This window comes from Nomascus leucogenys, chromosome 13 (genome assembly GCF_006542625.1).
Source record: "Nomascus leucogenys isolate Asia chromosome 13, Asia_NLE_v1, whole genome shotgun sequence".
NCBI classification, from domain to species: Eukaryota; Metazoa; Chordata; class Mammalia; order Primates; family Hylobatidae; genus Nomascus; species Nomascus leucogenys.
In genome coordinates, this window is record NC_044393.1 from 35,887,343 (window position 1) to 35,903,078 (window position 15,736).

General features: G+C 50.2%; 1 protein-coding gene across 2 annotated transcripts in view; it reads left to right on the forward strand.

Moving 5' to 3' along the window:
- The window catches only part of ITPA (inosine triphosphatase), a 20,114-nt gene continuing 4,378 nt past the window's right edge, over positions 1 to 15,736 (forward strand). Inside the window, exons 1-7 of one of the 2 annotated variants that reach the window (XM_030825702.1) lie at positions 1 to 286; positions 3,861 to 3,918; positions 4,011 to 4,075; positions 4,677 to 4,750; positions 5,975 to 6,006; positions 9,166 to 9,281; positions 14,472 to 14,548. In XM_030825702.1, coding sequence (XP_030681562.1) covers positions 221 to 286; positions 3,861 to 3,918; positions 4,011 to 4,075; positions 4,677 to 4,750; positions 5,975 to 6,006; positions 9,166 to 9,281; positions 14,472 to 14,548 — 488 coding nt within the window. In that variant the 5' untranslated portion in view covers positions 1 to 220. The remainder of the gene's footprint in view (positions 287 to 3,860; positions 3,919 to 4,010; positions 4,076 to 4,676; positions 4,751 to 5,974; positions 6,007 to 9,165; positions 9,282 to 14,471; positions 14,549 to 15,736) is intronic. The other variant, XM_030825703.1, reaches the window with a different exon arrangement.

Here is a 15,736-nt window from a genome sequence, read left to right on the forward strand (position 1 = left end):
CTCAATCTCCAGGCTCGGGAGGTCCCCAGCAAATCGGACGCGGTGGGCTAGGCCGCCACCGCGAGCCCACTCGTCCGATACGCGCCTTGGGGTCCGGGTCGGCTTTCCCCCGGACCCCTGGCCGGAAACTGAGCCTTTCACTTCCGCCACCAGCCGGAAGTTTTCTGTCACTGGACGCTAAGGAGTTTTCGGTGGCTCAGCTGGGTAACCGGGGCTCCCCATGGCGGCCTCATTGGTGGGGAAGAAGATCGTGTTTGTCACGGGGAACGCCAAGAAGCTGGAGGAGGTGCCGGGAGGGTGTTGGGGGCTGACTGGGAGGCGGCTGGGAATAGGGTGGAGAAGGGGCTTCCGGGAGGAGGGAAGCACGTGGGAGGAGGCATGGAGAGAGAACAGAATTCAGCCCGGAAGAATGGGTCCTGAGCCGGATGTGTGGAAAAGCTGGGGCGCAAGAAGGGAGTGGCTGCGGAATCGGGGCGCCCCGGGGTTGGCGAGGGAACGAGGGTCTTGACAGATCCCGACACAGGGCTTGTGTGGTCAGCGACTGCGGGACCCGGAGGAGTAGCGGGGCTCGTAACAACCGCCCCGAAGGTCACCTATTGAAGTAGACCGCAACCCAGTGTCCCGACACTCTTCTGGGACTTATCCACATCCCGCCGCTGGGCCAGGGCTAGCAGGACCCAGAGAGGGCGTGGGACGGAGTTCCACACTGAGCAGTCTGTGCCCCACCACCGTCCTGAAATGTTCTAACCTCTTTTCGCGTGTGTGAAATGGGGATGATGCAGGACATTTGCTTCACAGCGCTATAGAGAGGAGGAGTAAAGGAGGCAGTGGATCTAAAGTTTCTGATTGCAGGGACTTTGTGGCTAGCAAGTAACCGAAACACACAGGGAGCTCATGTGAGCCACCAGATGACTCCTGTGGGAATATAGTGTTACCGTGTCCCAGAGGACCTGAAGTTCCCTCAAGGAGCTGACTTGTCCTTGTTCTCTCTGGATGCTGATCCTTATTCCTGTTCATATCATTCTCCTTTCTTCCCTGCTGGGGGATGGAACAATGAGGCTTCTACCAGATATCAGCTCCGACTGGCTTTGCTTGAATCAAGGGTTTGCCCCTGTTCAATCAGCCATAGCCATGGAGTGGGGGTCATGTGTGGGGGATCAGGATGACACCCACTGGATATGTCTGAGTCAGACCAGTGGGGTGTAATCACTAGGGAAACCTACATTTGCCGGTAGTGTAGGGAGGGACTGATGTCACTTTGGTGCCAGGACTGAGTGGTCTTCTCAGGAACCTTCTGCTGAAAAAAGGTTTGGGATCCTCAGGCCAGACCAGTCAGGCAGTGCCACCCTGAACAGAGCACATGCAGGACATTGGGCATGAGACCCCAAACCGCTGGCTGAGAATATTGCCCTCATTTAAAGAAGGAACTGGAGCCTGGGTGCGGGGGTGCGGTGCCTCATGCCTGTAATCCCAGCACTTTGGGAGGCTGAGGCGGGCAGATCATCTGAGGTCAGGAGTTCAAGACCAGCCTGGCCAACATGATGAAACTCCATCTCTACTAAAAATACAAAAATTAGCTCGGCATGGTGGCACATGCCTGTAGTCCCAGCTACTCGGGAGGCTGAGACAGGAGAATCGCTTGAACCCAGGAGGCAGAGGTTACAGTGAGCTGAGATGACACCACTGTACTCCAGCCTGGGTAAGAGTTAAGAGTGACAGAGTGAGACTCAGTCTCAAATAAAAAAAGAAAAAAAAGAAGGTGCTAGAGTAGCCAAGGGAGACTCCTTGGAGAACATGGACTTGAACTTGGCCTAGAACAAGTGGTCTTTTTTTTTTTTTTCTTTGATACAGAGTCTCATTCTGTCACCCAGGCTGGAGTGCAGTGGTGCGATCTCTCCTCACTGCAACCTCCGCCTCCTGGGTTCAAGCGATTCTCCTGCCTCAGCCTCCCGAGTATCTGGAATTGCAGGCATGCGTCACCACACCTCGTTAATTTTTGTATTTTTAGTAGAAACCGGGATTTCTCCATGTTGGCCAGACTGGTCTCCAACCCCTGACCTCAAGTGATCCACCCTCCACCTGTTTTGGCCTCCCAAAGTGCTAGAATTACAGGCGTGAACCACCTAGCCCAGCTGTGTTTTTTTGTATTGTATTGTTTTGTTTTGTTTTTTTAGACAGAGTCTCACTCTGTCGCCCAGGCTGGAGTACAGTGGCACAATCTCAGCTCACTGCAACCTCTGCCTCCTGGGTTCAAGCAATCCTCATGCCTCAGCCTTCCTGGTAGCCGGGACTACAGGTGTGTGCCACCACACCCAGCTAATTTTCGTATTTTTAGTGGAGACGGGGTTTCTCCATGTTGGTCAGGCTGGTCTTGAACTCCCGACCTCAGGTGATCTGCCCGCCTGGGCCTCCCGAAGTGTTAGATCACACACGTGAGCCACTGCGCCTGGCTGAATGGGTAGTCTTAACTAGTGGTATGCCATTGGCAGACTGAGGAAACCTATGGAATCTTTCTCAGGAAAATAGTTTCAAATGTACAAAATAAAATACATGGTATTATAGGCTGGGCACTGTGGTTCATACCTGTAATCCCAGCACTTTGGGAGACTGAGGCTCAAGGAGGATCTCTTGAGCTGAGGAGTTCAAGACCAGCCTGGGCAACAAAGTGAGACCCTAGCTCTACAAATAATTAGCCTAAGCATGGTACCTGGGTCACCTGTGGTTCTAGGTACATGAGAGGCTGAGGCAGGAGGATCTCTTGGGTCCAGGAGGTTGAGGCTCTAGTGAGCTGTGTTTGTGCCACTGTACTCCAGCCTGAGTGACAGAGAGAAAGACCCTCTCTCAAAAAAAAATAAATAAAATACATAGGATTACAAAGGAAGTCAACTAAAGTGAAGTACAATTATCAAAATGTTACAAATATTTGTGATTTAGTTATATATACTTTATTAATGCATTAAAGGATTCAATATACCAGTGTATGAGTAATTATCTTAATTTTTTTTTTTTTCTTTTCGAGAGGGAGTCACTCTGTCACCTAAGGCTGGAGTGCAATGGTGCAATCTTGGCTGACTGTAGCCTCAACCTTCTGTGCTCAAGCAATCCTCCTGCCCCAGCCTCTTGAGTAGCTGGAACTTCAGGCACATACCACTATGCCCAGCTAATTTTTGTATTTTTTGTAAAGATGGGGTTTTGCCATGTTGCTCAAGCTAGTCTGAAACTTCTGGGCTCAAGCAATCTGCCCACCTTGGCCTCCAAAAGTGCTGAGATTACAGGCGTGAGCCACAGCACCCAGCCCCTTAATTTTAAAATATCAAGATAAATGATATTTTGAGATATCTGCAGCAATTGTAATGAGTTATAACAACATCTGTGATTTTAGTAGGTTTAAAAGTCACAGGAGCTGCTAGTAATATTTTGGTTTGTTACCTATATTCCTATATTCATAATTGAAAAAGATACTACATTTCAATTAAGGGTTACTAAGAATAAAGATTTTTTTTTCCAATCCATGTTCACAGGCCTCCTGAATTCTGGGTATCTTCTGATAGAGAATTCCTGGTCTAGGAGGATGGCTAGGGTTTCTGGGAGCATTGAGAAGAGAAGAGGGTGTTCTGGATGGGGGCTTAGCACAAGCAGAGACCTGACATAGGAGAGATAGAGAAGTAAGGAGATGAAAGGGGCTGGCTTGCTGGGGTGGGACCCTGAAAGCCAGGGTGAGGCTCACGGGCCTGAGTTGGTAAGCTTTAGGAGATGGGCAGGAGAGTTATCGATGAGAAAGGTGGATGACAGCTCACGTGCTCACATAGTAATGGAGAATCATTAGATGGTGATAAATGTTCTCTTTTCTTTTGGAACAGGTCATTCAGATTCTAGGAGATAAGTTTCCATGCACTTTGGTGGCACAGAAAATTGACCGTATGTCTCCGTTTTGTTTTATTTTTAAAAGATGGTTGGATTTCTCTGTCTTCCTGTGACCTGACTTTCTGTGTGTCTGTTTCCCTGATAAGTGCCGGAGTACCAGGGGGAGCCGGATGAGATTTCCATACAGAAATGTCAGGAGGCAGCTCGCCAGGTGCTTGCCCTGCCCTTGTCCCACACTTGCTCCTCTTGTCCAGGTGGCTTCCGGGGCCTGTGCCTACTGGAAACAATAGAGTACACACAGTTTGTTGAGCTTTCTAGGACCGGCCAAGAGTCCTCTAGGGTTCAGTTAATACTGGCTTTGGAACACTGCCTTCCTTTACCAGCCTTGAATACATGGTATCTCCCCCAGACCACCACCATACATTCCCACGTACACACAGACTCCCCTTCCCCCAAATGCTCAGACAATGCATTCCAGCCCTACATCCTCCCCACACACATCCACCGCTGCATTCACACGTGTTTGTGGAACTGAGAAAGCACGCTGTGGAGAGTCAGGCTGAGTGCGAATCCCAGCTCTCCGATTGCTGTGCCTGGAGCAAGCTTTACAATCGGCCAAAGCTTTGGTGTCCTCATAAGATAAGAGATTGGCCAAAGGTAAGAGATTGGCTGAGGGCAGCTCCCATGGTGCTGTCTGCCACAGATCTCAGCTAGCTGAGGGCTGGCCGCAGCCTGGGTGACCCGGGTGACCTGGGCGTTCCAGGTGGGGATGGTGATCATGGGTCTCAGGGCTGCATGTCTTTGTGCTGCAGGTACAGGGGCCCGTGCTGGTTGAGGACACCTGTCTGTGCTTCAACGCCCTTGGAGGGCTCCCGGGCCCCTACATGTGAGTGACCACCTCCACCCCCTTACAGGGCCCCAGGCCCAAAACCATCAGAACTGCAAAATGATGAGGTACCTGATACTGCAGGTCATTCCCTGTCTTGGCATCAACAGCCTTTCACGTTGTCCCGAGGAAAGATGGGATAGGAGAAGCATGTCTTTCTTTTGTAAAGTGTGAGAATGCGACCTGTAAGTGGAGATGGTAAAGGGGACCCCACGCATTTGAGAAGTACATTCATAAGTAGATTAATTTCAGGAAAGAGAAAACAAGGAAGTTGGAATCTAAAACTTGATTTCTTTCTTCCTTTTTTCTTTTTCTTTTTTTATACAGTCACTGTTACCCAGATGGCTGGAGTGCAGTGGCATGATCGTAGCTCACCGCAGTCTCCACCTCCCAGGCTCAGGTGATCTTCCCACCTCAGCCTCCTGGGTAGCTGGGACTACAGATGTGCGTCACCACACCCAGCTAATTTTTTGTATTTATTTATTTTTTAATGTTTTCATTACTTTATTTTATTTATTTATTTTTTGCGATGGAGTCTCGCTCTGTCGCCCGCGCTGGAGTGCAGTGGTGCGATCTCGGCTCACTGCAAGCTCCGCCTCCCAGGTTCATGCCATTCTCCTGCCTCAGCCTCCCGAGTAGCTAGGACTACAGGCACCTGCCACCACGCCTGACTAATTTTTTGTATTTGTAGTAGAGACGGGGTTTCACCATGTTAGCCAGGATCGTCTCCATCTGACCTCGTGATCCGCCCTCTTCGGCCTCCCAAAGTGCTGGGATTAGAGGCATGAGCTACCGCGCCCGGCCTGTATTTATTTATTTTTGGTGTGTGAGACAGGGTCTCAGTCTGTCGCTGAGGTAGGAGTGCAGTGGTGTGATCACAGCTCACTCTCTGGGCTCAAGCTATCTGCCTGCCTCAGCCTCCCAAGTAGCTGGCAGTTCCCAAGTAGCTGGGACTGCAGGCATGTGCCCAACCAGTTTTTTTGCATTTTTTGTAGAGACAGGATTTCGCTACGTTGTCCAAGCTTTTCTCAAACTCCTGAGCTCAAGCGATCCGCCTGCCTTAGCCTCCCAAAGTGCTGGGATTATAGGCGGGAGCCACCTCGCCTGGCCCTTGGAGGCATTCTTTTCCATTTCCCCTTGGCTGTCAATAGGGAACAGCCTGGAAAAGGTGGTAAGAAGATCCAGCTGCTCCTGGTATCTGACTGTCCTTTATTTCTCTTGCAGAAAGTGGTTTCTGGAGAAGTTAAAGCCTGAAGGTATTATCCGCTTTGTTTCTTCCCTGGATCTGTTGGGAATGAGAATCTGGGCTTTGTCTAGGGGAGGGACCCCAACTAGTAATCAGGAGTCCCAGGTTCTAGCCCCCACCATGGAGCCTCTACCTCATTTTCCCCATCTAGCACCTGCAGCTCACACCCTGTACTCCAGAGAGCACTGTGTGGGGGAGGGATGGTGGGAGCTGCAGGGTTGAGGAACAAAGGGGCTGTACTTAATTCTGGATTTCAAGAGGGACTTGGCCCTTGTGACTGGCTTAGCCAGGGCCTGCCCTGGGAATTGGAGGACTGCCCCTCCTGGACCCCAGCAGTGCATATCCTGTCACCCACAGTTGCAAGCCAGGCTGGAGTGCACTGGTGTGATCTCAACTCACTGCAACCTCTGCCTTTTGGGTTCAAGCAATTCTCCTGCCTTAGCCTTCCAAGTAGCTGGGATTACAGGCGCCCACCACCACGCCCAGCTAATTTTTGTATTTTTAGTAGAGAGGGGGTTTCACCATGTTGGCCAGGCCAGTCCCGAACACCTAAGCTCAAGTGATCCTCCTACCTTGGCCTCCCAAAGTGCTGGGATTACAGGTGTGAGTCACAACACCCAGCCTATTTGTTTACTTATTTATATTTTTGAGATGGAGTCTCACTGTCGCCCAGGCTGGGATGCAGTGGCTCAATCTCGGCTCACTGCAACCTCCGCCTCCCTGGTTCAAGCGATCCTCCTGCCTCAGCCTCCCAGGCAGCTGGGATTACAGGCATGCACCAGCATGCCGGCTAAGTTTTTTTTTTTTTTTTTTTTTGAGATGGAGTCTCGCTCTCTCGCCCAGGCTGGAGTGCAGTGGCATGATCCCGGCTCACTCCAACCTCCACCTCCCGGATTCAAGTGATTCTCCTGCCTCAGCCTCCTGAGTAGCTGGGACTACAGGCACGTGCCACCATGCCCAGCTAATTTTTGTATTTTCAGTAGAGTTGGGATTTCACCATGTAGGCCAGGGTGGTCTCAATCTTCTGATCTCGTAATCTGCCTGCCTCGGCCTCCCAAAGTGCTGGAATTACAGGTGTGAGTTACCATGCCTGGCTTTTTTTTTTTTTTTTTTGTGACGAGTTGCACTCTTGTTGCCCAGGCTGGAGCGCAATGGCACGATCTCGGCTCACTACAACCTCCACCTCCCAGGTTCAAGCGATTCTCCTGCCCCAGCCTCCCTAGTAGCTGGGATTACAGGCACCCGCCACCACGACCACCTAGTTTTTTGTATTTTTTGTAGAGGGGTTTCACTATATTGGCCAGGCTGGTCTCGAACTCCTGACCTTAGGCGATCCACCCATCGCAGCCTCCCAAAGTGCTGGGTTTACAGGCGTGAGCCACTGAGCCCGGCTTAATTTTTGTATTTTTAGTAGACACGGGGTTTCGCCATGTTGGCCAGGCTAGTTTCAAACTCCTGACCTCAGGTGGTCCCACCTCAGCCTCCCAAAGTGCTGGGATTACAGGCGTGAGCCACCACTCCCAGCCTATTTTATTTTTTTGAGACAGAACCTCACTCCATCACCCAGGCTAGAGTGCAGTGGTGTGATCTTGGCTCACTGCAACCTCTGCCTCCTGAGTTCAAGTGATTCTCCTGCCTCAGCCTCCCAAGTAGCTGGGATTACAGGTGCCCGCCACCACACCCAGCTAATTTTTGTATTTTCAGTAGAGACAAGGTTTCACCACGTTGGCCGTGCTGATCTCAAACTCCTAACCTCAGGTGATCCACCCACCTCGGCCTTCCAAAATGCTGAGATTACAGGCATGAGTTACCGCACCCGTCCTTATGTGCTTTTAAAAACACTTTACATTATAGAGCATTTCAAACCTGCATAGTAGAATATCATATTAGGATAATGGGCATAAATATATACAGTTATTATTTGTCAATTAAAAAAAGCATAGTAGAATAATGAACCTCAGTTGCCATCAACAAGCTTCCAGGGTTATCAGCACAAGGCCTATTTTGTGACATCTATAACCCCCCTTATTTTTCTTCAGTCCAGTATTTTAAGGCAAATCACAGACATATCATCAGTAAGTTTTTCAGCTTGTATTTATTTTTATTTTTATTTTTATTTTTTTGGAGACAAGGGTCTCCCTCTGTTGTCCAGGCTGGAGTGCAGTGGCTAAATCTCAGCTCACTGCCCACCATCCGGGCTCAAGCGATCCTCCCACCTCAGCCTCCTGAGTAGCTGGGACTACAGGTGTAAGCCACCATGCCTAGCTAATTTTTGTGTTTTTTGTAGCAGTGAGGTCTTGCTATGTTGCTGGGGCTGATATCAAACTCCTGAGCTCAAGCGACCCACCTGCCTTGGCCTCCCAAAGTGTTGGGATTACAGGTATGAGCCACCGAGTGCAGCCACTGTATTTCTAAAAGGTGAAAAATTTAAAAACTGTTAAGTAAAATATAATCATTTTTTAATATTACATAATCATTTTTTGGATTTCCTTGGTTGTAGGAAAAGTGCCTATTACAGTTGGTTAGTTTTTTTTTTTTTTTTTTTTTTTTTTTTTTTTTTTTTTTTTTTTTTTTTTTTTTTTTTTTTTGAGACGGAGTCTTGCTCTGTCACCCAGGCTGGAGTGCAGTGACGCGATCTCGGCTCACTGCAATCTCTGCCTCCCGCGTTCACGCCGTTCTCCTGCCTCAGCATCCCGAGTAGCTGGGACTACAGGCACCAGCCACCATGCCCGGCTAATTTTTTTGTATTTTTAGTAGAGACGGGGTTTCACCGTGTTAGCCAGGATGGTCTCGATCTCCTGACCTCGTGATCTGCCCGCCCCGGCCTCCCAAAGTGCTGGGATTACAGGCGTGAGCCACCACGCCTGGCCTACAGTTGGTTAGTTTTGAATCAGGAATCAAACGAGGTCCACACTGCATTGGCTAGTTTTCTGACTTTAAATAAAGCCTTGTGTCGTCAGCCTGTGCCAGAGGGAAGCGAGAATGCCCAGAGACTTCCATTTCAAGCCTAGTCCCACTGCCTTGGGCTCTGCCGCCCCCGCTACCCCAATTGAGACCTAATTTCTCCTTTTAGGGAATTCCTCCCTCCCCCACCCTTAGTGGGCGTCTTGGGAGTGGGGGTGGGAGTTGGCCATTAGGGATGCACTGAGCCCTCACTGCCCACCCGCAGGTCTCCACCAGCTCCTGGCCGGGTTCGAGGACAAGTCAGCCTACGCGCTGTGCACGTTTGCACTCGGCACCGGGGACCCAAGCCAGCCCGTGCGCCTGTTCAGGGGCCGGACCTCGGTGCGTACCCACCTTGATGCAGTTTCCGCCGCGCGCCGCCAGGGGGTGCCGCGACCCGAGCCGACCGCCCCAGGTCTGCGGGAGGGTGGTGGGAGGGGCGCTTTGGGGCCAGAGATATCTGTGCCTTTCTGAGAGGCTCCCCTGGGCAGCGTAGGTAGAAGTGCTGTCAATCCTAAGAGGGTGGTGGAAAGGGTGCCCTGGGGCCAGAGTAGTTGCCTACGCCTTGCTGAGGGGTGCCCCTGGGCAGGACAATGGAAGTGTTGTCAATTCTGAAACCTGTTTGACCCCGAGGCTGTTTCAGGGAAACAGTTGGCTAACAGCTCCTGAGGCCTGATAGACCCAGAAGTGCAAACTGAAAGTGACAGTTCCTAAAGCTACCTTTTTTCTATTTATTTTATTTATTTATTTTTTATAAGTAAGAAACCACACTTGGATCAAAGCTACATCTATAGCCCAGACTTCTCCAAGCTCAGATTTCCTTATCCAACTGCCAAGGTGCTTGACTATCTCTCAGCCTTTCCAGCTTTTCATGTTTATGTATAATAGAATCTTAATTCTTTCTTTTCTTTTTTTTTTTTTTTTGAGACAAAGTCTTGCTGTGTTGCCCGGGCTGGAGTGCAATGGTGTCATCTCGGCTCACTGCAACCTCCGCCTCCAGGGTTCAAGCATAGAATGTTAATTCTTGGCCAGGTTTGGTGATTTACACCTGTAATCCTAGCACTTTGGGAGACCCCAGTGGGAGGCTTTCTTGAGCCCAGGTGTTCAAGATCAGCCTGGGCACCATAACAAGACCCCATCTTTACAAAAAAATTTAAAATGAGGCCGGGCATGGTGGCTCACATCTGTAATCCCAGCACTTTGGGAGGCTGAGGCGGACGGATCACCTGAGGTCAGGAGTTCAAGAACAGCCTGGATAACACCGCAAAACCCTGTCTCAACTAAAAATACAAAAAATAGCTGGGCGTGGTGGCAGGCGCCTGTAATCCCAGCTACTCAGGAGGCTGAGGCGGGAGAATCGCTTGAACCCAGGAGGCGGAGGTTGCAGTGAGCTGAGATCTCGCCACTGCACTCCAGCCTGGGCAACAAAAGTGAGACTCCGTCTCCAAAAAAAAAAGAGGCTGAGCGCAGAGGCTCACACGTGTAGTCCCAGCACTTTGCGAAGCGAAGGCAGGAGGATCACTTGAGGCCAGGAATTTAAGACCAGCCTGAGTAACATAGCCAGACCCTGTCTCACAAATAAATAAATAAGTAGCGGGGCATGGTGGTGCATACCTGTAGTCCTAGCTACTTGGGAGGCTGAGGTGGGAGGATCACATGAGCCTCAGAGTTTGAGGGTACAGTGAGCTATGAGCGCACTCCTGCACTCCAGCCATGGAGTGACGGAGTGAGACCCAGTCTCAAAAAAAAAAAAAAAACAAAAACCCTTGATTATTTGCCCAAACTTATTCCTTCCGTGAGATGTATTCAACACCCCCTACCTGCCTATCAGATTCTGAAGTAGAGCTGCTTCTCCCAGGGTCCAGACTACCCTCCAGGCTGGCTGCTGCCCTTGTGTCCACCTGCTCTCTCCCTATGTAGAAGCATGCTTTCTGCCACTTCACTCCTCTGTGCAGTTCCTGCTGCTCAGGAGAATGTCCAGAGATTCCACTGGGAGCTGCTCACAGATATGTCTTACCTTGTCTGGTAAAACATTTTGGTGGCGGTGGTGATGGTTAAAAAAAAATTACTATCATAACCATTATTTTTTTTTCTTGGTACTCACTGGTTATAGCTTTTCTGTTTGTTTGAGACGGTGTCTCGCTGTATCACCAGGCTGGAGTACAATGGCGTGATCTCGGCTCAGTGCAACCTCCACCTCCTGGGTTCAAGCGATTCTCGTGCCTCAGCCTCCCAAGTAGCTGGGATTACAGGCACGCGCCACCACACCCAGCCAATTTTTATTTATTTATTTATTTTTAATTATTTCTTTTTGAGATGGAGTCTCGCCCTGTCACCAGCCTGGAGTGCAGTGGCGTGATCTCGGCTCACTGCAACCTCTGACTCCCTGGTTCAAGCGATTCTCCTGCCTCAGTCTCCTGAGTAGCTGGGATTACAGGCACGTACCACCACACCCAGCTGATTTTTGTATTTTTAGTAGAGACAGGGTTTCACCATGTTGGCCAGGATGGTCTCAATCTCCTGACCTCAAGTGATCCGCCCACCTCAGCCTCCCAAAGTGCTGGAATTACAGGCATCAGCCACTGTGCCCAGCCAATTTTTATATTTTTAGTAGAGACGGAGTTTCACCATGTTGGCCAGGATGGTCTCAATCTCTTGACCTCATAATCCACCTGCCTCAGCCTTCCAAAGTGCTGGGATTACAGGCGTGAGCCTGTAAAAAAAAGGCACCTGGCCTTTTTTTTTTTTTTTTTTTAAGAGACAGTGTCTCACTTTGTCACGCAGGCTGGAGGGGGGTTACACAATCGTAGCTCACTGCCTCCTCGAACTCCTAGGCTCAAGGGATCCTCCTGCCTCAGCCTCCTGAGTAGCTGGGACTATAGGCACATGCCACTGCGCCTGGCTAATTAATTTTATTTTTTGTAGAAACTGGATCTTGCCATCTTGCCCAGGCTGGTCCTGTACTCCTGGGCTCAATTGATCCACTCGCCTTGGCCTCCCAAAGTGCTGGGATTCCAAGGCACAAGCCATCACGCCCAGCCATAATTTTTATTTACTTATTTATGTATTATTTATTTTTTGAGACCGAGTCTTGCTCTATTGCCCAGGCTGGAGTACAGTGGCATGATCTCGGCTCACTGCAACCTCTGCCTCCCACGTTCAAGTGATTCTTGTGCCTCAACCTCCCAAAGTTTCTGGGATTACAGGTGCGTACCACCAAGCCCAGCTAATTTTTTTTTTTTTTTTTTTTTTTGAGACGGAGTCTCACTCTGTTGCCCAGGCTGGATGGAGTGCAGTGGCACAATCTTGGCTCACTGCAACCTCCTCCTCCCAGGTTCAAGCGATTCTTCTGCCTCAGCCTCCCAAGCAGCTGGGACTACAGGCGCAAAGCACCACCATGCCCGGCTAATTTTTGTATTTTAATAGAGACAGGGTTTCACCATGTTGGCCAAGCTGGTCTCAAACTCCTGACTTCGTGATCTGCCCGCCTCGGCCTCCCAAAGTACTGGGATTACATGCGTGAGTCAGTACACCCGGCCAGCATAATGGTTTAAGGTTCATCTGTGTTGTAGCATGTGACAGAATTTTCTATGACTTAAGGCTGAAGATGGAATAGACTACTTTTTGTATCTATTTATCTGTTGATGGGCGTTTAGGTTGCTTGCACCTCGTGGCTATTGTGAATAATGCTGTAATGAATATGGGAGTGTGGATGTCTCTTCAAGATCCTGTTTTCAGTTCTTTTGGATAAATACCCACAAGTAGAATTGCTGGATCATGTTGCCTGGTAAATTTTTGTGTGTGTGGGTGAGACAGTCTCGCTCTGTCACCCAGGCTAGAGTACAGTGGTGCAATCACTGCTCACAACAGCCTCCACCTCCCAGGCTCAGGTGATCTCCCACCCCGGAGAGTAACTGGGACTACAGGCATGCACCACCACACCTGGCTAATTTTTGTATTTTTGGTAGAGACAGGGTTTCACTATGTTGCCCAGGCTGGTCTTGAACTCCCAACCTTAAGTGATCCGCTGGCCTCATTCTCCCAAAGTGCAACCTACATCTCCTGGGTTCAAGCAATTCTCCTGCCTCAGCCTCCCGAGTAGCTGGGATTATAGGCGTGCACAAAAAACATTTGTTGCATGGTTGAGGTTCAGTAACTGGCCTTGGTCACACAGCTCCTCACGGCAGAATTTGCCTTTGGGTCTAAATTACTTGGCATTTATGTGACTAATCCCAATCATGTACCACCTCCATTGTATTTTTTAAAAAGTAAAAAAAAAAATGTTTTTGAGACAGGGTCTTGCTTTGTCACCCAGGCTGGAGTGCAGTGGCATGATTACAATTCATAGCAGCCTTGATCTCTCAGGCTCAAGTCATCCTCCTACCTCAGCCTTCCGAGTAGCTAGGACCTCAGGTGCGAGCTACCACATCTGGCTAATTAAAAAAAAAAAAATTGGTAGAGATAGGGTCTGACTGTGTTGCCCAGACTGGTCTTGAACTCCTGGGTTTAAACCATCCTCCCTCCTTGGCCTCCCCAAGTGCTGAGATTACAGGCGTGAGCTACCACACCTGGCCCCTTGTATTTTTTCAGTTAGAATTTTTTGGGTTTTTTTGTTTGTTTTTTGGGGTGTTTGTTTGTTTGGAGGGTTTGTCTCAGTCTGTCACCCGGACTGGATCACAGCTCACTGCAGCCTCGACCTCTCAGGTTCAAGCAGTCTTCCCACCAAGTAGCTGGGACTACAGGCTCACACCACCAGGCTAGGCTAATTTTTGTATTTTTTGTAGAGATGGGGTTTCACCTTTGCCATGTTGCCCAGGCTGGTCTCAGTTTCCTGGGCTCAAGTGATCTTCCCACCTCAGCCTCCCAAAGTCCTGGGATTACAGGCATGAGCCACCGCGCCTGGCCAGATTGTTTTTCTTTTTCTTTCTTTTTTTTTTTTTTTACTTTGATAACAACGTGACATTTCATGTCACTGGATTACAATTTTTTCTTTTTCTAACATTTTCACCATGGAATTTCCCTACTATAGCCAGTATTTATTGTACTCACTTGTGTGTTCATGAAGTGGGGAGTTGGGTACCTGCTTCCTGTTGCGGTGTTTCATCTTATTGTTAAAGTCTTCCTCATGTTTTCAGGAACACTGTCATAGTAGCAGGCATCTGGCTTGTCCACAGAGTTCAGGGCACTTAGCTTCCTATTAGGAGAAAACGTTTTCTGTCTATCTTTCAAAGTAGCCTCATTGTTCTTCAGTGATGTCCCAATTTGTCCCGGTTGTGGTGAGGGCGCGTGGCCCCGGAGGTGCTGGTGGTCCCGTGGGTCCATGCCTCCTCCCTGTGTGTGAGGGGAGAGCTGCCCCGCTCTGCTTTTGTACTCAGCAAACATTTGCAGGTGCTGTAGAGGCCTTGCAACTACATTTTGCGTAAGTTGGGTCAAATCAAATTCACAAACTCGCCAAACTCATACTGACCACTGCCCTCCTTGTGCTTGTCCTCTGGACCCAGTTACACACCTGTCCCCCCTTTCCTGTGGCAGGGCCGGATTGTGGCACCCAGAGGCTGCCGGGACTTTGGCTGGGACCCCTGCTTTCAGCCTGAAGGATATGAGCAGACGTAAGGAGCCCTGCTTTCTTCCCTGGGGTGTGGGGTTGGTACAGCCATGGTTTGGGTTAGGCCAGTGCCCCGCCCAAGTGCAGGCATGCGGATATGGGCGGGGGAGGCTCTGAGGGTGCCGTTCCAGCCAAAGGCAGCTCTGCTGGGGTGGACACTAGGAATCTGGGTGGCCCAGTCCATGGTCGGAGAGGCAGCCAGATGGCACTGAGAGTCCTGGGCTCTAAGGCTCCAGGTCACCCCACATCAGCTGTGTAGCCAGTGGTTTCACCTCTCTGGCCTGGGCTTGTAAGCTGTACATCTGACTTTTTTTTTTTGTTTTGAGATGGAGTTTCACTCTTGTTGCCCAGGCTGGATTGCAATGGCGTGATCTCAGCTCACTGCAGCCTCTGCCTCCTGGGTTCAAGCAATCCTGCTGTCTCAGCTGGGATTACAGGCACGCACCACCGTGCTCGGCTAATTTTTGTTATTTTTGGTAGAGACAGGGTTTCACCATGTTGGCGAGGCTGGTCTCAAACTGACCTCAGGTGATCCGCCCGCCTCGGCCTCCCAAAGTGCCGGGATTACAGGCGTGAGCCACCGCGCCTGGCCACATCTGACGGTTTTATGGCGTCATTTTCTGACCCCCATCTAAGTTGGGAAAATGTCCAGGCTTTTGCAGCCTTTGGTGGACACTATTTTATGCCCTCCAAGTACCAGTTGTTCTCTGTAGTTCGCACGAATCCCCCCTTATTCACACAAGGCACGGGCCATTGTTGGAATCAGGCTTTCCAAGCTGGAGGGGCCCTTAGGGAGCGCAGTATGAGGCCCCACAATAGCCCCAGCAGGGGTGAGGACATTGTGGAACCAGCCACTAGCCATATGGGGCTGTGGAGCACTTGCATGTGGTGAGACCCAGAAACGGAATATTTTTATTCAGTGTTAATTCATTTAAATAGCCACACCTGGCTAGTGGCTACTGGCTGCCGTCTTGCACAGAGCAGTGTGCAGGCCACGGGCGGGGTATGGGATTCTCACCTCACTGCGGTGCTGGCATGGAGGTCGGGCCCCTGGCCAGCTGTTCAAGTGCTCCCCCGCCCTCAGCGCATTAGAGGAGACTGCTGTGTTTGCTCTGTCAGGCCCCACTGCTTCCTGTCAACAGATGACAAAGCTGATCAAACATGCGGCTCATCCCCCCTGTCCCCAGCTTCC